Raw genomic sequence first — 24,945 nt, forward strand, 5'->3', positions numbered from 1 at the left:
GTACTAACCAACTAACCATAGGAGTAGCAGGAGGTTTAGTTCGAGTGGAGGGAAAAGGGAATATGGGTGGCAATCAGACGAGTTATTAATTTAAGATGATTAGTTTCTTCTGCTTTGGAGGTATATTTAATAAGAAAGGAGTACAAATTATTTTAATTAAGTTTATGAAGAAACCTCCATTTAATAATTCTTCACATTGTTTTCTTCATGATAAAGTCTTAAGCTACAATCAAAGTAATAATAAAATATATATATATTTGTTTAAAAACCTGTACATTGTTTAACAGCAGGATTTTAAGCAATTTGGTGGCTGCTTGCAACATCATGTCATATATTTAGCAGCAAGGTGCGAACATTTTAAATGCTCAGCCAACTACATTTCATATAAAAAACTTGGAGATAGCAAAAATGTTGTTGTTAACAAAGGCATATATTTCTTACAATATGTTTCTTGCTAACAAAACAAAACGCTTTTCCGTTTCGTAAAAACGTTGCAGTTAGTTTTCAGTGGAAGTTAAAAAAGTGATAAGAAAGCGATAACCGATAGAAGTTCTGCGAAAGTTTTCTGCGCTGTGGCAAAGTATAAATTTTCAATGCGAAGGGCTAAAAAAAAGTATTTAAGTTGAATAAATACTTTTGCAGTGTTTTTCGGATTGTGTCTGAAAAGTTCTTGTGGGTTTTCGGTTAGGAATCATTTAATGTTGTTTGTATCTCTGTGATTAGCAAGAGTTAAGAGAATATTAATATTGGTTGAAGGTCCAAGATCTCTGGCTAGTATTTGGGGTCGGTTGAGTGCGCAATAAACTTAAAGTAGGCCATGTTTATGCTAGATTCACATACTTATACTATTGTGTAACAATACTAAAACAACAACAATCACAACAACACGAATACCAAGAACCAAAAGAAACAACAACAATTGCAGGTTGAAACGGAAGTGGACACGGAAACAGAGGCAACAACTGCCGCCGACCAATCGAGCCGCGAGAGCACACCTGTTAACGCTCATCCCCCGACGGAGCCGACATCGCCGGGCAGCAGTTCGCTATCATCGCTGCTTAGTGCCGCGACGCTGACGCCGACAGCGACGCCCACGCCGGCATTAAATGAGCTGCCAAGAGAAGCGAATCAACATTCGACATTGTTGGCCAACGAATTTAGCCCGAACAAATTGGCCAACAGTTCAACTGCAACCACTTCGCTGGCGGCAACGCGCGAGGAATTCGTTCGCAACATGGAAAAAGTGCGCGAATTGATCGAAATGACGCGACGCGAAATCGGGAATGTAAACGGAAACGGAAACGTTAACGAGAACGCGCCAGCTGCTCCGGAGCAGCAGCGGCAGCAGCCAAACGAATTGCGCTGTAGGTTATCACCCACGCCCCCGCCTGTGCCACCGCCCCCAAGCAGCATGCACTATCCCGCCACCAGCACCGCCCAGCATCCAATCCTTAACCCCTTGTTGCTCAAGCGTCAAGAGTCGAATGATTCGCACTGCTCGGACAGCACACAGCACAGCCAATGCACTGCCATACACGTGGCCTCACCAACCCCGCAACAGCAACCCCCCACACCTCCCTTGCGACAGCAGCAGCAACAGCAGCAACCAGCTATTTCCCCTATTTCAGCAGCGGAAACGGAAGCGGAGTGCATCAAGAAATTGCGTTTGCTATGCACCGAGACCTTGGCCTCCATGCCTTATGGCGAGCAGATGCTTGAAGAGCTTGCCAGCGTTGCCCAAAACATAACCGAACAGCAGCAGCAACAGCAGCAGCAACAACAAGTGGACAACATGCCTTATCCTATGCCCCAGTTGCCGCACATCGGCGAGCTGCAGCTCTCGCTGGACCAGGCCGCGGGCGAGAAGGATGCCTGGTTGGGCTTGCCCACGCAGAAGGATCCCCAGCTGCTGGTGTGCCTGTCGCCTGCGCAGCGTGCGCTGACACAGCAGCAACAGTTGCAGCCAGCGGCCGATCAGCTGCTGGACGCACACGAGAAGTTCGTGCAGCGTCGCGGCTATCACGAGCTGAGCGCTGAACAGGTGCGTGCCATGGACAGCGCACAAATGAATGCCGAACAGGAGCAGATACTCAAAACGGCGGCCAAGATGCGCGAATTGCGCAAGAGTCTAACGCCCACAGCGACAACGCCGCCGCCGCCGCCGGTGCCTGTGAAGAGCGCCGAGACGGCGGCCAAGGCAAAGAGCCAAGCAGCGCAGCAACAGCAGCAACAGGCAGATGACGTAAGCCAAAAGGCAAACTCAGCAGCAACAATGCCAGCGACATCATCATTTGAAAATAAACCAACAGCAGCAGCAGCAGCTGATCCGCAGTTGCCGTACGCATTTGACCAGCGCACAGTCGAGCAGCAACAGCAGAGCAAACACAGCAGCAACAGCAACAGCAGCTACATGAGCCACAGCAGCAACATTAAAAGCAGCAGCAACAACAGCAGCAGCAAATTTCCAGCCAGCATGGAGAGCGAATTGGCGCGCATGTTCCCCAGCATGGCCCAGCAGGGCGACATCTTTGACGAGCAGCGCAAGCGTTTCTCCAACATTGAGCAGAGCGGGCAGCCGAAGCCGCAGCATAGCAAACGTTACTCGAACATTGAGACCAGCTCCTTTGAGTCCAAGAAGCGTGTGGAGAACGGCCAGGTGATCTACGACTACAGCAACAGCAGTCGCGAGCAGCAGCAGCAGCAGGAGCCTGCTGGTGACACCCCCACGGCAAATGGGAAATTTCCGGTGCGCGAGGTGCAGCAGCAGGTGCCGCAGGTGCATCAGATACCTGTGCGGCAGGCGGCGGCGGATGAGGTGGACTGTGCACCGCCAGTGCCACCGCCGCCGGCAGCGGCAAATATGATGTCAGCAACGAAATTAAATGGCATGTCAAACACTTTCAATGATGACGCACAGCAGCAACAGTTGCTCCCAGAGAGCAGGCAGCACAGAGAACAAACAACAACAACAACAACAACAACTGGCGCCAAGGTGAACAGCAGCAGCAGCAGCGGCACTTATGAGGAATTTCGGCAACGTGCCAAAGCAGCGCTCGACGCAATTGCTCAGCCCAACGGCAACGGCAACGGGCAACCTTCGACGGGCAATCACTTGGATAATGAAAAGCTCTTCAAGGACTTTGATGTTTTGTCCCAGCAGCTGAATGCCGAGCTGCAAACGGGCCGTGAGCAGCGACAGCAGCGCGACAAATCCGCCTCGCTCTACGATCTCAGTCGCCTCACCAACAGCAACAACAATAACAGCTGCCAACTGGAGCAGCTGAAGCGTGAGCGGCACGCCCACATGCAGGAGCTGGAGCGTGAAATTGAACGCTCGGCCAGATCACGCCAGGAGCGGCTGTCCTCGGTGCCGCGTGCCGTTGAGATACCCATTCAACTGGCGCCCGATTACGAGCGCGCTCGTCGCGCCGAATCGCTGTGCAATCTGAACGAGCCGGCGCGGCCCCACAGCTCCGCGGAGCACTACCGAGTGCCCACCGAGGCGATGCAGCAGGATGATTGGGCGCACTATGCCAGCGATTTGGGCTACTCGGAGAATATAGCGCGTCCATTTGCGCGCGAGGTGGAGATTTGCTATCAGCGCCAGAACCAGCGGCAGCCGCACTCGATTCGCGCGCCACGCCTCTCGGCCAGCACGAACGATCTGTCCAGCAGCAGCTGCTACGATAGCTTCAATGCGTACGGAGGCGGGCGCCGGCATGCGCCCATGCTGCAGCAGGCGCCGCAGCAGCAGCGGCCGCACTATGCCAGCTGCTACTCGATGATCGAGCGGGATCCGAATCCCACGTACATTAGCACCACCTCGAGGCGTGGCGTGTCGCCGGCGCCGGTGTCCACGCCCGTTACCCCGCAGCCGGGACAGCCGCCGGCGTACGACAGGCAGCGGGAGAGACGCGCCTCGTTGCCGCGCGAGCTGCACGAGCAGCAGCTCAAGTATATACTGAGCAAGGAGGAGCAGCTGAAGCTAGAGTTCGAGCGGCTGCAGCAGGAGCGCCGCCGGCTGATGGAGGAGATGCAGCGGGCGCCCACGGTACTGCAGGCGCCGCCGCCGCGTCGCGAGAGCTACCGGCCAGCGCCCAAGCTGCCCACGCTCAGCGAGGATGAGGTGTTCCGCCAGCAAATGGCCGAGGAGTGGATGAACAAGGTGGCCGAGCGCGAGGAGCGGCGCCAGCACAAGATCATCAAGATATCCAAGATCGAGGACGAGCAGCAGCACGCCACCGAGCAGCAGGCCAACATAAGCGATGAGTTTCTCAATCGCGTCAAGGAGCGCCGCCACAAGCTCTCCATGCCCGCGGACAGCGACTGGGAGAGCGGCGCCGAGTCGCAACCAGCACCCGCCAAAGCGGCGGCGGCAGCGGGCAGTGAATCGGATGCGGAGGCGCCGACGCCCGTGCGCATTCTGGAGGGTCAGGCCGAGGCGAATTTGCGCGAGCTGCCGCGCCATCTGCGCGAATTCGCCAAGTTCAGCAGCTGCGAGCAGCTGAAAGGTGACGCCCAGTCATCTGGTCAAGTGGAGCGGCACGAGCAGCAGGAGCGCAGCGAGACCGCAACGGACAATTCGCTAAGCAGCGCCAGCAAGAAGTCGACCATTGTGAAGACGTACAAGGTGTCCCGGTTGCCGCCTTCTGTGCAGGGTGAGTTTGCCACGGACAAGCCGAGAGCGACGCTGCCGGCTGCCAATCGTTATCGTTATCGATCGAATACCGCGCGACTCGTTAGTCATAATCTGCAACTAGGCAACGCTTCTGTAACTAGCTCCTGCCGTTCCCCAACGCCTGACACTGGTTGTGGTTCCGCTTCCAAAGGTTCCTGTTCCTCCCACAGCTCCCACTCCAACTCCAATACCTCCTCTTCACCCCCCAACTCATCCACCAGTCCAACGCCCATTCCCCGTAGCCCAGTCGATAGCAACAATAATACAACCAATTCATCCTCCACCTCGATAGCTGGCAGTATCTTGGGCACCGCTCTGCTACTTGGCCTGTCCGTTCTTACGGCCTGGAACAAGTTCAGCTAAATGCCCACTCTTTTGCACTCTCAGAAAATGTGTATTCTAGATTTGACTTATTAAGCCACATTCTGATTTCCCATTTCGCAATGAAATCTCTGCAAAACCAGCTAGGTTTTTTTTTGAACAACTAGTTCCAATTAGTGTTACAATAAAAATTGCATTTCATCGGAAAATTCAGTAAATTTCAAGAAAATGAAACTGGAAATATTCCAAAAACTAGTTTTTAAATTTATTTTCCACTGGAACTACCAGTTCTTTTTAAGAAAGAAGAATATTTTGGAAGTATTCCAAGTTTTCTTTTTCGCTGCAACTAAAAGTTCCTTTTGGTTTCTAATTAATTTCTGAATTTAGATTACAACGTAACTAAAACACAAAAAAAATTCTCAAAGAAATTAATAACATTTTTAAAGAATTGTATTTGATGTTGCCTAACTAATTTAAAATGTTGTTTCATTTTTTGGCTGTTCCAACCATTTAAAAAAAAAAACATAAAAATTATATTTTAAAAAGTTGTGGAAGAAAAATGGTTCTTTTAAATTTAGCTAAGAAAGAAAACTCAAACATGCGCTTAGCATATATTGTTTATACTTCAATTCAATCTAGGAAACACATTTTTTTCTGAGTGTACTCATATATTTTTTAACTCATTGGTGAAAGGTCATTTAGTACATACACTCTCTCATCTCACAAACATATTGTAAATATATGTGTTTATTGTTGTTGTAGCAACTCGTTCTCTCTCTGTCTTTTCCTTCTCCTTCTCACTCTCACTCGCACTCACACTCTATATCTGTGTGTCTCTCTCTCTGTGTGTGTCGCTCTTTTGTATATCAAAATTTCTCTCTACCGCCGCCCTCACACAGACAATGATAAAACAGCAACCAACAACAACAACAATGAAAACAACGAAAACACCAACAACTTCAGTAGCAACAACAACAGTACAACAGAAACAACGTCAGCCACGAGTAGCCATATAGAAAACGAATCCAGATCCAAATCAAGCTCTGGCCGAGCAGCGCCAGCATCGCCTTCGCCATCGTCTTCGCCATTTTTGGTCAATTTCCATAGAAATTTCGATGAGCTGTTCGCCAGCTCGCCCTTCCGCTCGAAAATCTTCGAGGAGTTCGATAAATATTGGCGCAATTTTGAGCATACAACCACGTCCGACAGTTTCTGAATATATATAGGATGCAAAAAATACTCTATGTGCACGCCCAGAAACCTTTGTTAATGGAACCGCCAGAAACGCTTTAAACAATTTATATATCCCCCCTCAGCTACCCCGAAAAGCCTTCCAGCAGCATGCAGCCTACTTTTAACCAAATGAAAAATGAAATTATGTTTTTGTCCTAGGCAAATGTTTAATAATAAACGAAACCAAAAAAAAAAAAAAATAATAATAATAAAATTGAAAACTATATTTGTGAAAATTAGTTAAATGTTCTTTGGAAATTAATACAAATAAATCCAATATAGTGTTGTTGAATGTTTAATAAACGATAAATTGATTAACAAACTCAATTGTTATTTAGTCTTTATTATTTTGTACGCATGCCCCACATATATAAATATATATATATATATCCGTTGACCTATTTGATTTGATCTAGTCGTAAGCTGTGTCACAGAGAGATTTGTTTTATGCTAGCGCTTTGAAATGATGTATTGCTTGACCGACTGACTAATCCTGTGAATGTCCTAGATATACATTGATCGCAAGTAACTAATTATAATTAATCATGCATTGCTCATAATTTAAGGCTCATTTAACTAATCCAGATACATTTCTAAAATTTATAACTTATACAATTTAGTGGCATTCATTTTGAATTATGTGTACCTATTTTTAATTTACGGCTTATACTTTTATCTAAAAGCCTTAAAAGCACATGAAAGCTGCGCTCTTTTAGTTTATATTTTCTGTAAGCGTAAAGCTCTAGTAAGTTAGCAAGAATCATTCATTCATGCTACATTTAAAGCTGCTTTTGAAAGCACCTTTTCTTTCCCTTTAGCAGAAGCTTAAAGCCTTGTTAAGTAGCTTATGTTATCTTTTTGATAAACAGTAACATTATTTTCCCTGATATACCTTCAAAAGAAAGCATTTAAAAGAACTAACATAATAAATTATATCTCATAAAAGCTTTAAGCTACACTTAGTAGCTACCCCTATAACAATTTTAGAATTTCAACTTCTCTAAAGCCCAATAAAAGCTTTTTAATTACAGCTGTTACCGCTTAATTTAAATTTAAATTTCTTCTCAGTTCTGCTCTCGCTTTTATTAATGATATATCATTCAATTTCTTCACGCCTTACCCTTCCTAAAGAGTATTTCTATGGCCAAGTGTCACATTCAGCTAGAACAATTTTCAATGACATAAATTTATGAGAAAGATTTCCACAAAATATTTGGGAAATAAAATTTTGGTAGAATATTTAAAATTGATGCCACTAATTTTTAATAAGTTTATTTTCCCACAATACGAACGTGCATATATCATATTATATAGTATTTACGAAGTGTCTATATAAACGAGGGTCATTAGCAAAAGTCTTTTACATGCTCATAACAATAAATATTAAGTTGTTTTTTGCTGATTTCAGTTTTTGCAACTCTGCGCTCAAGTGTCCCCCCAATTTAAATTACAAAACCCTCGAGCTATAAGTGCCTCAATACCCCGCGGTTCACGCTGCGCCCGTTCCGATTGCGTCGGCTTATCTGGGGCGCTGCAAGCAATTGCATTGCCAAAGGGGGCACAGCGGGGGGACCGAATCGCGATTAAGCGGAAATTTTAATTAATTCCATTCAATTGGCATAAAAAGGGGAAAGGGGGAAGGGGAAGGGGAAGCGACAAAACGAACAAGCGATTCGTTTGTTTTGTTTTGTTTGTTGTTGTTGTTGCAGAGAGACAATTGAGCACAGGGTTCCTTAGACTAAGTGCAGCATGTGGCATGCGTCTAGCCGAGAGAAAAAACTAAACGAATGCCAACAATTTTGATAGCCCAAGCAATTAAAAGCGAGCGTCCGCACCAGCAGCAGCAACACCAACGGCAGCTACAGACAGCGACGCCAACGTCAACGTCAACGTCGACGCCGACGCCAGCGATGGCAGCGAAGCAACGTCTACGCCCACAGAAGCAGACGCGGTTTCTGCTATCGCCGCAGCAGCTGCAGCGACAGCGCCAGCGACGCAGCTGGTCCGAGAGCGATCTGCTCAAGGAGATTGACAATGAGCTGCAGCTGGCCAAGGGCTTTCTCTATGCCAACGGTCGGTCAAAGTGTCCCCACCCCTTTTTTTTTTGTATATACTCCCGTCCCACCACCCAACAACCTATGTGTTTATGTCTGCCCTCTAAATGTCTGTGGGCCGCTTTTTTGGTCCACTTGAAAAGGAGCACAGCTGGCAGCTAATTGGCCAGAATTGTAGTTCATTTGAATGTGGCTGTGCTCGTTTTCATAATTCGTTCAATATACTCACATTCACACACTCACAAACACTCACAATTATGCCATTTTTATTTTTATAATTATTTTGCACCTGCCGCCGTAAAGTATGCAATCATTTTTGCTAGATTTGAAAGACGAAATATTGTGTATACGACATGTGCAACGCGCGAGCGATTTTGGCCATTGCGTGAAAATGTATCTTCATCTAGGCGTCGTTCAACAAATTTATGGCCCACTACATGAGACGATCTTTCACTCTCCCCCACTCTCCCTCTCTCTCCCACTCTCCCTGCTGCTCTTTCTGCTCTTTGCGCTCTGGGGTTAAGCAGTTTTTTGGCCGCTTTTTCCACTTGCCTGTCTCTGTTTACGCAAGCATCAACATTTTTGTTTATGCTGCGTTGGCCCAAAAGGAAAATGGAAAATCAAATTTGTTGAGGGAACATTCAACGAATTTGTTGTTCTTCTTATTTTCGCTGTGCGCTCACACAAATTGAGTTTCGTTTGTCGAAAGAAAATCCAAGCGACTTGTACAAGATTTTCGCCTGGCGTAGTCGTCGTCGTGTTTAAGTCGTGTGCGCAACGCGAAGGCGCGTGAAAAATAAAACAAAAAGAAAAGCAACATATATATATATATATATATATATATATATATCCGCATAGAATATATATTGCGTCTGAAGCAGCGGCAGCTTTTCTATATTTCCACTTGCACACATCACAAAAATTGAGTTCGAGCGAAAACAAAAATATGGGGCAGGGTTAGTAGAGCGTTTTTCCAAGCAATTTGCTCAGCGCGCTTTTCATTTTCGATTGTTTGTTGTGCAGTGCCCAGCCCTGAATGAAAAGTGTGTCAAAGTGTTTTCCGATAAAGTGAAGTGCAGCTTATTGCAAGTGCTTAACCCGTATCAATTTATTATTCATATGCAACATTTTTGCAGAGCACACACAAAACACAACAATGTTTGCGCCCAAATTTAAAGCGCGCGCACCAACGGGCTCAGGTAAAATCTAGATATTGTATCTGATGGATGCAGCACTCTGTGTGGCCAGTCGGAAAAGTGTGACACTTGCACTTGCAAACATGACGTTTTCAATGGGCTTTCCGAAAAGCTAAATAGATTTTCTCTGACGATGTGTGTGTGTGGCAAACGACTGATAAAATTATAAATTAAAGACTGCACAGATAATAGAATATATTTTAAAAAATTGTAATAGGAGCTAGTCGCATTTAATATAGGAATAATTAAAAATTTACCTAATGTAGAAGAGTGGAACGTTAGCCCAGCTGTCTTGGACAAAATAACATTAAAATCACACTCACTCTTCTTATTAAATAATAAGGACTTTTTCCTTACAATTCACGAAGTTTGGCAAAATATATTTGCTCGAAGGGTCTATTCCTATAACCTGAATAAAATTCAATTAAAATTTAATTAAAGTTGAACAAAGGCCAAGTTAATTTGCACTGAAAAGCAACAATAGCTGAAATGATTTAGTTTTTTTTTGCTCCATTAAAACTGTTTAAGGTTCTTGGAAATAATTGAAATATTTCTATGAAATTGTAGATATTGTAGAACTTTTCATGGGATAATGTAGTTTTATTTATTACATTTCCGTAATTTTACAATTGTACAAAATCACAATTCCACTAAATATATTCCAGGCAACTAAGATATTATGTTTTTAAAATATATTGTTTTATAGCAAAATTCTATTCATTTTAAGACATTTCGCTTAAAGTCGAAATATTCATTCAGAAAAATAAGTTTATTTTTATTATTGAAATTCCCATTTTAATGCTAGCACATTTCCTTTCAATTATTTATGACTATATTCTCTTAGTCTTGGGGAAATTACTTTTGCTTTGTAATATTTTAAGTGTGCATAAATATAAATAATATTTTTGAGTATTCTCTACTCTCTACTTATAGTTTATTGCAAAAAACCTCCCTATTTATAATTTTGTACTTCTAGTAATTTAATTTAAAAATTGTTATTTACTCAACTCTTATTCCAATTGATTTTAACAATCTTTTAAAACAGTTCGCCTAGAAACCTACATTTACTTAATTAATTATCTTTCCAGTTTTATTCAGCTGCAAGTTGATTATTATTTTGTTATTTATTTAAGGCCAGTTTCTAATCAACTTTCTTGCCGTTGAGCGTTTTGTTATTTGTTGAAATTTATTGGCGCTTATTTATAGATTATTTTCCTTTCAGTCAGTTCTCGACTTTTCACTTTTCTGATGATGATGATCTTGTCTTTAGCTTGTATATATCATGCTTTTCTTTTGTGAACAAATTGAACTTGATTTTTGCCTTCGCACATGTTTATTTCAAATATTTCACATTAGTTCGTGTTAATTGTGCTGCCCGAAAAACAAAAAAAAAAAAAAACAAGTACAAAATTCCAAACTGGAGCTGGAGGTGCGCATGTTTTTTCTTATCTGCTTCTTCTTTGTGCTAAATATATAAAATGACGTACAATCCAAAAATTTGTTGGCTGAGCAATATTTATTACAAATATATATATATATATATATAGATATATTTGTGTGCAGCTAGACGCCCACAGTAGCCCGCTAGGCTTTTACAGTATCCATTAAAAATGGAAAATAAACACAAGGAAAATCCAGATGGCAAACTTAATGAAAAATCCCCGTACACAATGAAACTTGCCAACTGCCAAATCAATGTCTCAAACATTTCGATGATAGCTGTGACGATCCTACGTCGTATAAGCTAATGGGATGGGATCTATGAATGTGATTTTCTTTAAAAACACCTTATGGCAATTTGGCTGTGTGCGTGTGTGGGCGTAACTAATCTATCAAAATGCGTATACGCCGCGTATGCCCATTTGATTGGCGTCACGATGCGGACAACGTTTATGTCGATCCCCAAGCATTAGCCCAGAGCTTACTTATGCAAATATTATGCTTCTTTCACATCTTTCACAGCTCTTTTGGGCCGTAAAGGCGCCTTTATTTATTTAAAGAATCAATTTGTGCGCTGCTATTTTTAAATCTACGCCCGCGTTGTTTTTTATATTTTGGCAGCAAATGAAAATTAGAAAAAGTTTAAATATTTATTTTTTTGTGGCGACTTTTAGTGACTAAACATAATTTATAGTTAATATAAATTTAGTTGAACTTGGGCGGCAGCGTAACTGCTGATTATTGATATATTTGCGAGCAGGAAAGCATGATTTAAATAGAATTGAGTTTATTAAGCTACGTATATACGGTGTAAAATATATATCTGAATATGACGTTGCGTTGGGGCTTTATTTGTTGAGCATACGTGTTGAAAATATTGGCAAAGATTTATTGCACATTTTCGTGGGAAAGTTTATAGAGCTTATAGAAAATAGTATTAAATGTAGCTCCAAAAGGAGTTTCGGATTCGAGATTTTATAGAGCACATGGCAACCAAACATTCAATAATTCTTATCCAATTTTCAAGACTTTAAATATTTAACTCAATATTTTAATACATTGATTTTAATAGATACCGAAATTTATATAGCTTCCAACAGCTTTTTCCATAACATTTAATTATGCTTTTTAAAAGAAGAAATGTATAAAACTTTCCGCCCTATTACCTTCTTCTGTATTTCGGATGTCAGTTAACTCTGCATAATATTTTGCATTTTTCTAAAAATTTCATTGACATTTACCTTGCGTTCCCTTCAAAATACAAACTCGTATGACCTTTACAACCTGCTCAAAAACCCAACCCTACATCGCCTCTACCCCAACCGAAGTGAACATCAAACTCGTGCCGCTTTCTAAAGGGCGCCCAGAACTGATCTGTTTGTTGTGCAGCACTCCATAAATACTCTAATCACTTAATAATGGCATACCAAATAAATCAATGCGAGAATGGTTCTTAATTTGTTCACAACAATAAAAACAATGCGGCGCACCTAACGCAGGCTGGGTCACAGCGCTTCGACGACTGCCAGGTCGCGGCTGGGCACGCCCTCCATCGATAGCTGGCCCAAGCCCAAGCCCAAAGCCAATCGCTAGCCCAATCCCCAATCCCATAATGAATGGGCGCACGCACAGGTTGCTGTCAGTCCAGCGGACAGCCTCAGTTTCCACTGCAAGGCCATTAGGCAAAAGAACTAAAAATATAGTTGTAGTTGTATACCCTGTAAACGAATAACGCACAAAAAGGGGTAGCTTAAAGTAACGAAATGAAGTTTAACTTCAGTATTCCAGATATGCGACAGTGTGTATGTATATGATTAATGAGGTCCGTCTTTTTATGGGAATTGATTTGTAATGTGTCTTATTTTTTCATATTTGCATATCATGCACATTTGTTGAGACATTGCTATGAAATTTCGTATATATGCAACTAATATATTTTGCCAAGTATTCTGAACGTTTGATAAAGATTAGGTGCCTGTAAGTCGAGTTACGTTAGATACTATTTCCTCAAAAGGTTGTAATTTGAAAAATATGGACATGAAAGATATTAAATTTGGTTACTAAAAGTGCTTCCGATAATTGCATACTGATCAGACAGTACATTTATTAGGTATAAGATATTTGATATGTATATAGACTGATTTAAGTAATATGTGAGTTATCTATACCTTAAAACTTTGTGAAGGGCAATTGAGAGTCGGGCATAGATATAGCCATGCAATTTTAAGATACAAGAGCTTGCTAGCCAACTATTCTAAAAGTTTTATAATAATAAGTTGCTTCAGAGTCGAGTTACTACAGATATAGTAGGCAGTATAACAGAAAATATAATTTTTATCATCAAAAAATCATTTTCATATTAGTTTACTAAATTCCAGAGTTGTTTACAGGGTAACTGCTAGTCTATAAATTGCTTAAAGCATTACCCTACTTATTGTTTTTGCGCCGTTAAACACTTCTTAATTATCCAATCTAGTTAAAATGAAAAGTGCGCTCATTTCAGGTAAAATTCTCGGTTGTTGTTGTTGTTTTTGTCGTTCTCAGTTTCTCAGATGCCCATTCGATATTCCCATTTTCATTTTTGCAAATCAATAAATTTCACATAAATGCGACGAGCTCCGAGTCGATTTCCAAAGTAAATGCGCTTCTTCACAAACGAGCGCGGGCGCTCCCCTTGGAACACACCCAGCAGCAGCAGCAGCAGCAGAAACTAAGCCCCTACCCTACCCTACCCAACTTCTCCTGCAGTCTATAGACTGGGCTAGTTTTATGAGCATTGTTTTTATTGGTTTAAAAATTTCCGTTTGATTTATTCTAAAACGGGTGGAAAGAGAACCGAACACAGCGGCACCGGAAGTGCCGAGCCAAGCCAGAACTACCCTACGCACATTTGTCTTTTGTTTTTACTCTCTTTTCAAAAGCGACCAAAAGAGTTTTTGCGTTTGCAGAACAACAAAAAGCCAAACACAAAACACAAAACCCAAACCCCAAATGAAATCATTTTGATTGACTCTTTAGCTGGCTTTAGCTCTTTTATAAGTGGGGAATAGTCTGCAAGTGTGTGTGTTCGGTATTCAGAGTATATATGGTATATTTAGTCGCTTACACATCCGTTCCATTTCGCATTGCACGCATAATTGGCGTTCCACTAAATAAAAAAAGTCTGCTTTTGTCTCGGAACGGTCTCGTCCAAATCAAATATATCCGATCCGAGCGTGCGCTTCATCGAGCACGGAGCTCTCCCATATTTGATTGCCGCGTAATTGATCTTCTATTTAAAATTGCTGGGAAATCGTTGGCTCTGGCGGCGCATGAGGGGGGTTGCCCTGCAGTTTGCCTGACTGTGACTGGGTGTGTTGTTCTCTTTCTGTTTTTTTTTTTTTTTTTATTTAGTCATTTAGCAGTCGCTTGTGATTTGCGCCTTTTGTTTTTTTTTCTGTGCTGTTTTCCAGCGCTTTCCCAAAAAGAAAATCAGTAATCGGCGAGTTGGTCTGCTCGACGCCGGCGGGTCACGCAAAATTCAGTCGCTTTGAGCCGCGCGCGGAGTTAGCAACTCGAGAACTTGCAACGGTTAACGCATTCGATCCTATTCTCAGACTTCAAAATACTATCAACTACTTCCTCATCCTGTCTAGGGTAAATTTCAAGTGTGTGTGAGTGCAGCAAAATGCGAGTGTTAAGTGAATGACTCACTGAGTGAGTGAGTGAGTTTGTGGAAGGACTGTGATTTTGATTTTGATTGGCAATGGCAAGACTTTGATTCGGTTGTATAATTCGATTAGGTGCTGATTGAATTAAGACGTCAGCGCATCCACCCACGAATCCAAGAGCAGCAACAACAACAACAGATTTTTAGCAACAAATCTCAGAGCCAAAACGTATTCTACAGACGCATTATACGTGTCAATGTCTAGCGGCATTCGCGCCTAGGCAGATATACGTGTATCCAATGCTATAGTTGTATCTGTGTCTGTATCTGTATCTATGTGTGTGCGTGCTATTACAGGTGGCATATAAATCTGTTGGGTGAAAGATTTTGACTGCACAAGCAGCGAAGGCTGCTTCAGCGAGGGCTGATTGAGCAGATCTAATTTATCTTATTCAAAAAAAAATCGATTAACAAAATTATTCTGTTTAAATTTGATTCTTAATTTATATTTGCATTAACTGTAAATTAGTTTTCAAATTCTTTCGAAGTAAGGAATGAGTCGGAGGAAATGTTGTGTTAAACATATCAAGGAAGTTTTGCATATATCTCTATACACAACATCTCGATGTTACACAAATTTTGTTCTTTTATTGGTTTTTGTCTTTCATATAAAACTGATAGGAATATGAGATTGAAAGATTTTTAAGTCAACTTCAGAATATAAATATAGAATAGAATAGAATTGATTTTTTTAGAGAGGGAGAATAATCAAAATAATAATAATAATTAAATATTATAATTATAATTACTATAAAAAACATGAATTCAATTTTTGAAATCTCTTTGAAGTTTTCTATTTTAAATTTAAAGGCGAAAGGCATTTTAAAAAACTGTAATTAAATATAACTATTATATTTAATAAAAAATGGTCATTTCTGAATATATATTTAAAAATTCATCGGCAATTCTGGCTTATTTTAAAAGTATTAAATTATCCTGGTCAACGTTTTCTTACTCAAGCCAAAGAATGTGCCCACAAATCAATATATAGTATTTTGTTGTTTGAACACTTCTCAATACTTGCACTGCCAGTGTCTACTGTACTTAACAATTGAAACACCTCGTGAGTTTTTTTTTTCTTTTTGTGTCGTTTGATTCAAATATAATTTTATAACAGTCTGCTTTGTATCTGTATATTTGTATCTGTGAAAGTCTTTGTAAGTTCTAAACATGCGCCAAATGCTATGACTCATTCACGTGTGTGTCTGTGTGTGTGTGTCTTTGAGTGTGTGTATTTGTGTGCGATAGTTTCTTTTTTTGGTTTTTGTGGCCAAATTTTGAATGGCTGCCAAATGCGGCTTCCTTGGTCGTATTAATTATTGCTGTTCAACGTCGCGATGTTTGTTTGTCAATTTGTCTTCGCTCGGTTTGTTGACTGCAACATTTATTTTGGTTAGAAGACAAGAATAAAAAACTCAGAACTAAAAACCTGAGCAGCAGCAGCCGTAAAACGTTGCGCCAGACGAGCATGTATTTGTTGACAAGTGTAAATGTCAGCACCAGCAGCAGGAAAATAGATAGTAGAAAGAAAAAAACTCAACTCGATTTGAACTTGCGCCCCTGAAAATGTCATGTGTTGCCCACCGAACCACTGCCCCATCCACAGCACAAGTGTCATTAGAGCACACAAACTCATTAACCATCATCAACAGGCGTCTGGACACCCAAGAGTCAAACGCCGTACGGCTCCAGCAACGAGCTAGACATCAGCTCCTCGGCGGCGCCCACGCCCCCGCCGCCACCCACACAGCCCGTGTGGACGCCGCAGACGTCGCCCGCTCTAAGCGGACGCAAAGAGTTTCGCCCCGTGCGCTTCGAGTCGCCCACATTGCCACGACGCTACACGGCTCAGCAGCAGCAGCAGCAGCAGCAACAACAGCAGACGACGACGACGACGATTCCGCCCTGGTCATACACAAACGGCAACTGCCCAGTGCCTGCACCACGGAGCAGCACGGCGACCACCACCAGCCTGAGCACGCCCACAACGCTTAACTCGAACAATTCGGACTACGCGGAAACCGATTATTCCAATCAATTTGGCCCAGTGGCTGCCAGTGCCAGTGTCTCCGACAAGATCAAAAGTACATACATATATGTGTGGCACTTAGCAACACAATTGCTAGAGCTCAGAAAACTAGGGTATCTCAATTTCATATAGAATTCGTAAAGGCCGCATTTGACTCGAATGACAAATGATTCGCTTTGAGCAAATTACAAATGTTAAAACTCATGACAAGACCTAGTTTTGAATTACTTGAGTTGATAACTTATTTGAGCTGATTTTAAGCCAAAATCAGTTAAATATTTTCTATTAATTATTTAATTATTTAAAGAACGAACCTGCATATCAACATTTTTGCTAGTTTGCTCAAAAACTTGCTTAGTTCTGATTATGAATAAAGCTTGAGCATATTTTTAAGCAGATATTAGTACTTGCTTGCACAGTTAATCGAAGCATATATATATCGATATATATATGCATATAAATCTGCTTAGTAGTATTTATATACTTAGAAGCTCAAGTAGAAGATAATTAAATTTATTTTCTTAATAGTAGAGTTCCGCCAAGTAATACCTGATCTATGCCAATGCATGAATATATATACATACATATTTTCTGAAAATTTGCTCAGTTGCCAATAAGAAAGTGAATATTTCGATAAGAAATACAATTTTAATTAGTTTATGCTCTAAAGATTTCATGATTCTATGCTGGAGTCACGTTATTTATTCAAGGCAACACGACTTTATATATCCTAAGCAGCAACAATTTCTACTAGCTGCCGAAAACTTATATCCTTACCTTAGCTAGTTGAGGGGGAGTTCCAAGCCCGATCAAGATGTTGCTCATTTTATATTAGCATTGTAAATTTATCAGTTAAAAAAGAACACTCGTATTTTGCTGCTCAAATGTGATTTGTGTGACTCTCTAGTTTATTTATTTGGATCATAACATTTTTATTAATTTCCTTGCATTGACCTTCCATCATCTAAAGCATTTGAACGCTCGGCTTCCACATCGGAGCTATATAGGCCGTTCGCACGCCGTCAACTGTCTGACACTAGCCGTCCCGTCTATAGGCCCAATGAAGTCAGTAAGTATTGATTTTGGGCCAAGTAATGACCAAATCGAGCGCGTTCTCACGTCGTTGATACACACAATCAAAAAAAAGGGAGGCCTGTGAAGTGCCCTGCGTGTTGCAACTTAAATGTTTAACACCCGTTCAAGTTAATTTCCCCCACCACACACCCCCTTACACTGACCCACACAAAACTAAAATGAAACAAAAACTATCTACGGTTTACAGTCTACAAAGTCAAGCACGAGTATATGAGCGAACCGGAAACGGAAAGCGATCGTCCGCGCAAAATGGCACAGTTAGGTCGACGGCAATACGAAGGCATCGGTCCGGTGACCAACGATGGAATGCCCATCATACTGAGATCGGTAAAGACCAGATACCAAATTGGTTGTGACTTTAGTTAGCTCCGTCGAATATATAATATCTTCTGTTATTTCTATTGTCCCATACGCTGCAGGAGGTCCAGGAACCGCACCAGCATGAATGGTATAAGCGACTCTATCAGACCATACATAAGCAGAAGAATGGCGGTAAATGTTTTGCCACTCAGATATCAAGAACTTGAAGCATTCTAAATGATGATTAAATTAAAAAATAGTTCATATTCCATGCCAGCTTCCATTTACTCAACCTGTCTCTTTTATAATGCTTCAGTTCTGCGCCTGCTGAACTAGTTCTTTAATCCTAACTCTCTGAACTCTTTGAATGTCTTCTATTGTCTACCATATCACCAAAATTACCCCATCCATACGCTTACTCTCAAAAAATATATAACTGTTCTGTCGAATCGCATACAACAGACGATTTTGTGATACGCTACAAGTGTCCCAGAGGTGATTTTTTGATATATTTAATTCTTAATGTAGTCTAAATTCAAAATTCAGTCTAAGCTTGCCCCCGCTCTCTCTTTCTCTCTCTTTACACATTTTAATTTTGGCTTTTTCGCTCAGCCTGCCCGCTTTTGCGTGATTTTTAATTATGATTTTTACGTTAGTTACTAGATTTTCATTAGTTGGCATGCGGAACTTCGATCTTATTTTTGATTATAATTTTTTCTCTCATATATTTTCGTGCCGTGTAGCTCATTGGAACGCTTTAACCTAGTTTCTACACTAACCCTAACTTAAGAACCTGCTCATATACTAAGCTTAGAATACAACGCTCTAACATCATGTCTGCTAACACACCGAAACACAACAGCAACAAAAACAACAACAGAGATAACAACAACAACAACAACAGCAACATCAGTAGTGCTCGTAAATTTCTAACCCAAAAATATATCTCAAGTTTTTCCTTGACTAATCTTTATTCTACCCAACCCCTACAGCACGTCCCTCGTACAAGAGCAATGGTTATGTCTCAGAGCCCGAGCCCAATTACGATTCCGATTACTCGACTGTAAAATACCGTACACCCAATCCTCTACGCGTGCAGTCGGTCTCATCGGCAGTCAATGTGCGCAATCTAAACCAGGACGATAAGTAAGTAAAATCTCCAGAATATATTGTCACCTTTTATTATGTATTGTCACATTTCCAGATTGTATGGTACTATGCCCAATCCCATAAAAGCGGCACAGAACTCGTACAAGAATCAACCTGGTCGCATCGAGAACTATACAACTGGACATTCGTCCGTTTCGGAGAAGGAGAAGAAGGAGGCAAGTGGCCCGAATGGCAAACAGTCAGCCGCAGCATTTAACCACGCACAGAACCTATCGCATTCGGTGCTCCCCGACAAATATTAACCAAACTATCTAAGCTCGACCACGATTAATGCTAAACATACCCCATTTCATTAATTCTCTCGCTACACTCGCCCATGCTTCAGTCAAATCATTTCCCCTCGCATTTCGTTCGAGAAGTTCCATTATAATATAACCCATATATGACACGATCTCATAAGCACGCATATTCATAATTGTCATACATACTTCGCGTAGCAATTTTTCTAACTCACAGCAATTATTTTATTATTCACAATTCTAGTGGTGGGACGAAGTGATGGACATCTTTAACGGGGTATGAACGCCAATCTATTTAATTCCTGTTCTAGACAATTAATTTTAGCTATAGATTTATTATTTCCCTTTATTTTACTGTTCACTCTTATTCTGTTGAGCTGCCCAAAACGTTTTCCGTTCTCAAAAAGTAACTTCCTTAGTTTATTAAAAGTATATCTTATATATTTCCTGAACCCAATATTTATGCTTAACGCCAAGTGGCTCAGGGAACATACACGCATCCCGCGCATTATAATAGAGTTCGTCGATGATTTTGACAACTATTCAGTAAGTTATATGGTTATAGTATATAATCTAGCATAGCCAGACAGCTGCAGGGTATCATTGCGTCCACAAAAACAAGGCACTCGAATTACTAATTTTTTCAAAAATGGAAAACAAAATATGGAAAAAATCAATGCCTTGAAATCGTTTCACTTAAAGAAAGCGTTTCTTAGAACGTTTTATAATATGCATTTTTCTCTCTATTACAAACTAGAATTTGGAACAATCGAAATTATCGCCGCTCTACACAGAAGGCAATTTGTCAAGGTACGAAGTTTCTCGTTCTAAAATCTAAAATCTAGTATCTAAACTCTCGTTTGGCCCAAACAGAGCTCTGGCCAAGGAATCGGGTTATACCAGCGATTCGAATCTAGTCTTCCGCAAAAAGGAGCTACCCGTTAGCAGTCCGCTGAGTCCCGTGGAGCAGCGACAGGCCTACAAGAGCTTGCAGGCGGGAGGGGAACCGCCTTTGCTGGGCTTCCGTAAGCCCGCGCCCGAGAAACCCAAAGGTGAGAGCTCAACATTGAGGTAGACTCTTTGTCTACTGTAGTTACATATTAATAACCTAAGTTAAGGCGCAGTTTTATTTATACTAATTCTTCAATTGGTGTTGGATTTCTCTCCTGCTCTTTCAACTTTTTAAACCTAACTTGAGTGTACTTTTCTTAACCATTTGGTATATACTACTATACACACCCACTGCCACACTAGAAGTTGTTATCCGCAAATGCGTCGAGCGTTCTTTGAAGCACTGCAGCACCGGGCACCCTCTATAAAGTCGCTGCGTTAAGTTTATCCTAATACGAACTCTATCTATTCTTCCCATCCTCTAAAAAGAAATTGTGGAAGAATTCGAATTTATTCAGATAACGCCCACGCTAACCAAAATACGCGTGAGCACCAAGCCGCTTGAGGATTCCAAGGAAGTGCTAGAGCAAGCAGAGACTAAAACTGCTCCGCACGCACCACCAACACCTCCTCCCCCGCCACCACCGCCACCGCCGCCACCAACTTCAGCTAACAAAATGTTTTCGCATTTCTCCAAGAATTTGCCCTCTTTTATACCCCTGAGCAAGAAGCAGCAGCAGCAGCAGCTGCAGGAGACGGCTCCTTTGCCACCGAATCGCCGCTCCTCCTGCACCAAGAGCACCGTGCGCGTGGAGAAGATTACGAGCAGCTGCGCCAAGTCGCGCCACGATCAATGCTTTTTGCCGCCCGGCGGCAGCAATAGCCTAACCATGCGCAAGGTCGCCAGCTCACGTCGGGAGCCCATTTGCCGCTCCAAGTCCACCGGAGCAGTGTCCACGCTGCTGGCCACCCTGACCGCCACCAAGGAGACGCGCACCAAGGACGGCTGCCTGCTGCGGGTCCATCAGCAGCAGCATCAGCATCAGCATCATGCGCGCCTGCGCTCCGTGAGTCCCAGTCGTCGCCCCGCCGCGCGTCTGCTCGCGCTGCGCAACTCGAGCCGCAGTCCGGTCGCGTTTGGACGCAGCATTTCTAAGGAGCGCAGCTTCGCCGAGGAGAAGAAGCGTCTGGAGAGCACGCTGCCGCCTAGTCGCACGAACTTCGAGGCGAGCACCAATATACTGCGCGATCCCTCGCTGAAATCCCCGCAAGAGGTGCGCGAGGCGGTGCGCTCCTATGCCACCTGCAAGGCGCAGCACACTGTGAGGAGCAAGTCGCTGCCCCGTTTGCGCCACAGCACCGTCAGCACCACCACGCGGCACACTATGTGCCTGCCACAGGTCAGACCACAGCAGCTGCTGGACTGCAGTCGGACGTTGAAGAAAGTGCTGCCCAAGTGCAGCAAGGCGCAGGGTCAAACTGTCCAGGCAATTGCCACGGTGCATCGCAGCGCCTCGCAGGAGAGTTTGCCGCGCAGCAACTCGACCTACTCCATCGACTCGGTGGTGCGGCAGGAGTATGTGCCCATAGCACCGCCCAAAACCTATATGGGCAAGTCGAAGCCCAACAAGCTGCAGACCAGCCGCAGCGAGGGTCATGTGCCGCGCAAGCGTTCGAGCACCACCACCAAAACCACTTTAACCAAATCCAAACCCACGGCTGCTATTGCCCAGCAATCGTACAGCGAAACGGTGCGCGAGAAAACCCACTTCTGGAACGATTACAATGCCAAGCAAGGTCAAACCCAAACGACCCACACGATCCACACGCCCCACTCGCTGCCGCAGCTGATCAATGGAGGCACCAGCGACTACAAGTACTGCTCGCTGGTGGAGCCAGGCTATGCCGAGGATGTCTACGATTACACATCGGCCCAGGCACCCGGCAGCTGCATAGAAGATCTCGTCTGGAAGTATGAGAGCAAGGCTTTGCCCGGCCCAGTCAGGCCCGCGGCTGTGACGGACATCGCGCGGCCACAGTCACCACACACGGAGCTGGGGCGTCGTTTTTCACCGACGCGCGAGGTGCGCGTGCCTCAGCAGCAGCAGCAGACACAGCAGCGGGAGGTGCGCTCCCCCTCGCGCCGGCGCATAGACAGCCTGCGCTCGAGCCAGCGCCAGGACAAGGAACAACAGCAGGCGGTGGCCCGGGCCAGCAGCCTGAGCAGCGCCGACGACCGCAGCAAGCGGCAGTCGGGTGGTGCAGCTGGTGGTGACGGACTCTATCAGTGTGGGGAGCTGGCGCACAGCGCCACCTCGCTGGTGCAGCTGGAGCGGCACAGTCCCAGCTGTCGGTATCGCAACAATTGCGAACGCTTCACCGAGCTTAATCGCTTTTACAGCACCTTGGAGCGCGTCGGGCAGCTAGAGCGTGCCACCTCGGCGAGCAATTTCCATCCGTTGCGCAAGGATGCGGAACTGCTGGACTTTGACGAGTGGCGCAAGGTGCGTTTGCACGAGCGCGCCGAGAAGGAACTGCAGTATCTGGTGGGCAAGCTGCAAATGGATCAGCGCGAGCGCGACTTGCACTTTCGCTCCAAGGACGTGAACGAGATCAAGTGGCGACAGGATGCGGATCAGGCGCTGCATGCCAAGCAGAAATCCGTGGAGGATCTGCGCGAGAATTTCGAGCAGCTGCAGCTGCTGAAGCAACAGTCACGCACCGAGGCCGAGCTGCCACCCGTGCAGCGTCAATGGCGCCGGAACACGGTGGCGGATCTGGCCAGCAGCCTGGAAGCTGGAGGCTACAGCCGGGAGTCACAGACGGAGAGACAGACGGATCGTCATTTGAGCAACGATTTGGTGAGCACGCTGTCCAAGGATCAAATCAAGAAGATAACACAGCAGCTGAACGAGATCTATGCGGGCAATCGTCAGCCCGGAGCCGTGGAGGAGCAGTATGTGGTCACCGTGGAGAAGGGCTCAAAGCCCAGCAGCCATGCCAACACGCTGAAGGTGCGCTGCAATTCGAATATCAGCAAGGAGCAGCTGCTCGGTCCGGTGCTGCGCAAGCGGGAGGAGCAGCAGGCGCAGACCCTGCCACGTGCCACGCGCAGCCAATCCCCCGTGGTGGTCGCCCGGGAGACACGTGGCGCCATCGCCGCTAAGAATGCGGAGCTAACGCTAACCAAGCCGCCCGAGGTGCCGCCTCGACCCAAGCCCAAAGGCGAGCCGAAGCCAACGAAAACTATGGCCAAAGCCGAGCCGGAGTCACAAGATCAGGGCAGGGAGAATCCCATTAACCAGAAGATACAGTACTTTGAAGAGCGGCAGTTCGAGGAGCCGCCCAAGACCATATACCATGCACGCGAGGACAGCTCCCCGGACGAGGCGGAGGTCATGCGGCTCATCGAGCAGAACATGCAGGCGCGTCAGCAGGCCAGGCATAGTCACAGTAACAGCCAGAGTCACAGTCACAGCCAGAGTCACATGGTACACACAGAGCTGAGCAACTCGCTCACAGATTTAAGCGGCATTTATGGAGAGCGTCCGGCAGCACGCGTAAATTTTCACTTGCACAGCCCGCCCGATCGTCCGCCCGAAGACGAGCGGCAGGAAGAGCTGCTCAGCTACGAGCATGGTTCACCCGACGGCAGCCTTGAGCTCTACGATGCCTACTATCGCTCCAGGAGTCTGTCCCCCCAGTCGCAGGCCTCTGCCTGCTCCAGCTCGTATCTGCAGCTCGTCTACACGGGCGAGGTGCAGAAGATGAAGCAGAGATTCGAGAGCATCCAGCGGGAGCAGCAGTCCAATGAACGGCGTGATTTTTTTGGGCTTAGTACGCTGCGGAAGGCGCGCAGCGATCCTGCACTGAAGACAGGATCAAAAGACGCCTCGGGCAACGCGACGGATGCGTTGCCGCTGCAGGATGTCAGCCAGCTGACGCACAAATTCGAGCTGCGACACGGAGCAACTCCCTCGCCAGAGCGTGGCAGACGGAAGCAGCGCGGCCTGCTGATGCCGCACATAGACATCATAAGCAAGACGGCCGAGCTGCTGCCGGCCAAAGCGAGTCCCACGCGCAGCCACAGCAGCAACAGCTGCTCCAACCCGGGCCACGTCCAGTCGCTGCGCCAGCGCTACGAGTCACCGGAGCCGCCGGAGTCCGCTGGCCAGGCACAGAGCCTGCCCCAGCGCTATTTGTCCACCTCCCTGGCGGATTTGCGGGACGTGCACGAGAGCATATCGCCACATTTGAGCGGCGATTGGGTGGCGCACAAGCATCCGCAGCGCACGCCGGCGCTGCCCAAGAAACCGCAAAGGCAGCCGGCATTGCGCGCCAGCTCCAACTCGCCGCCGCGTCCGGCCAGGCAGATGGACATCTTTGCCAATCAGCCGTTCGATCCGCACAAGCATCGACCCAAGGCGCGCTATGTGCCCGATGGCGCGGATGCGGCAAGCAGCGCTGCCCGGCGTTGCCCAGCCAACAGCATGGAGCGTCTCAAGCGCCACGCCCTGGCGGTGACATTTAAAGGTAACACTTCAACTTGGCAGTGTGGACAGTGGGTGTGTCTTTGGGGTTGCCCTCTAA

At 44.7% G+C, this 24,945-nt stretch overlaps 1 protein-coding gene across 6 annotated transcripts in view; it reads left to right on the plus strand.

Annotated features, from left to right (window-relative positions):
- LOC115760414 (sorbin and SH3 domain-containing protein 1) overlaps nt 1-24,945 on the plus strand; it is a 37,921-nt gene that overhangs the window by 3,349 nt on the left and 9,627 nt on the right. For 2 of the 6 annotated variants that reach the window (XM_030701725.1, XM_030701738.1), the window contains exons 2-7: nt 926-4,658; nt 19,048-19,201; nt 19,260-19,380; nt 19,709-19,741; nt 20,222-20,274; nt 20,338-20,516. In XM_030701725.1, coding sequence (XP_030557585.1) covers nt 926-4,658; nt 19,048-19,201; nt 19,260-19,380; nt 19,709-19,741; nt 20,222-20,274; nt 20,338-20,516 — 4,273 coding nt within the window. Of the gene's footprint in view, nt 1-925; nt 4,659-5,898; nt 6,417-9,173; nt 9,243-9,422; nt 9,486-16,283; nt 16,716-17,630; nt 17,730-17,942; nt 18,083-18,174; nt 18,248-18,517; nt 18,551-19,047; nt 19,202-19,259; nt 19,381-19,708; nt 19,742-20,221; nt 20,275-20,337; nt 20,517-20,844; nt 24,889-24,945 lie in introns of those variants that run through there. The other 4 variants (XM_030701751.1, XM_030701718.1, XM_030701731.1 and 1 more) reach the window with 4 other exon arrangements.

This window comes from Drosophila novamexicana, unplaced genomic scaffold (assembly GCF_003285875.2).
Source record: "Drosophila novamexicana strain 15010-1031.04,08,12 unplaced genomic scaffold, DnovRS2.1 tig00000008-arrow-pilon, whole genome shotgun sequence".
NCBI lineage: Eukaryota > Metazoa > Arthropoda > Insecta > Diptera > Drosophilidae > Drosophila > Drosophila novamexicana.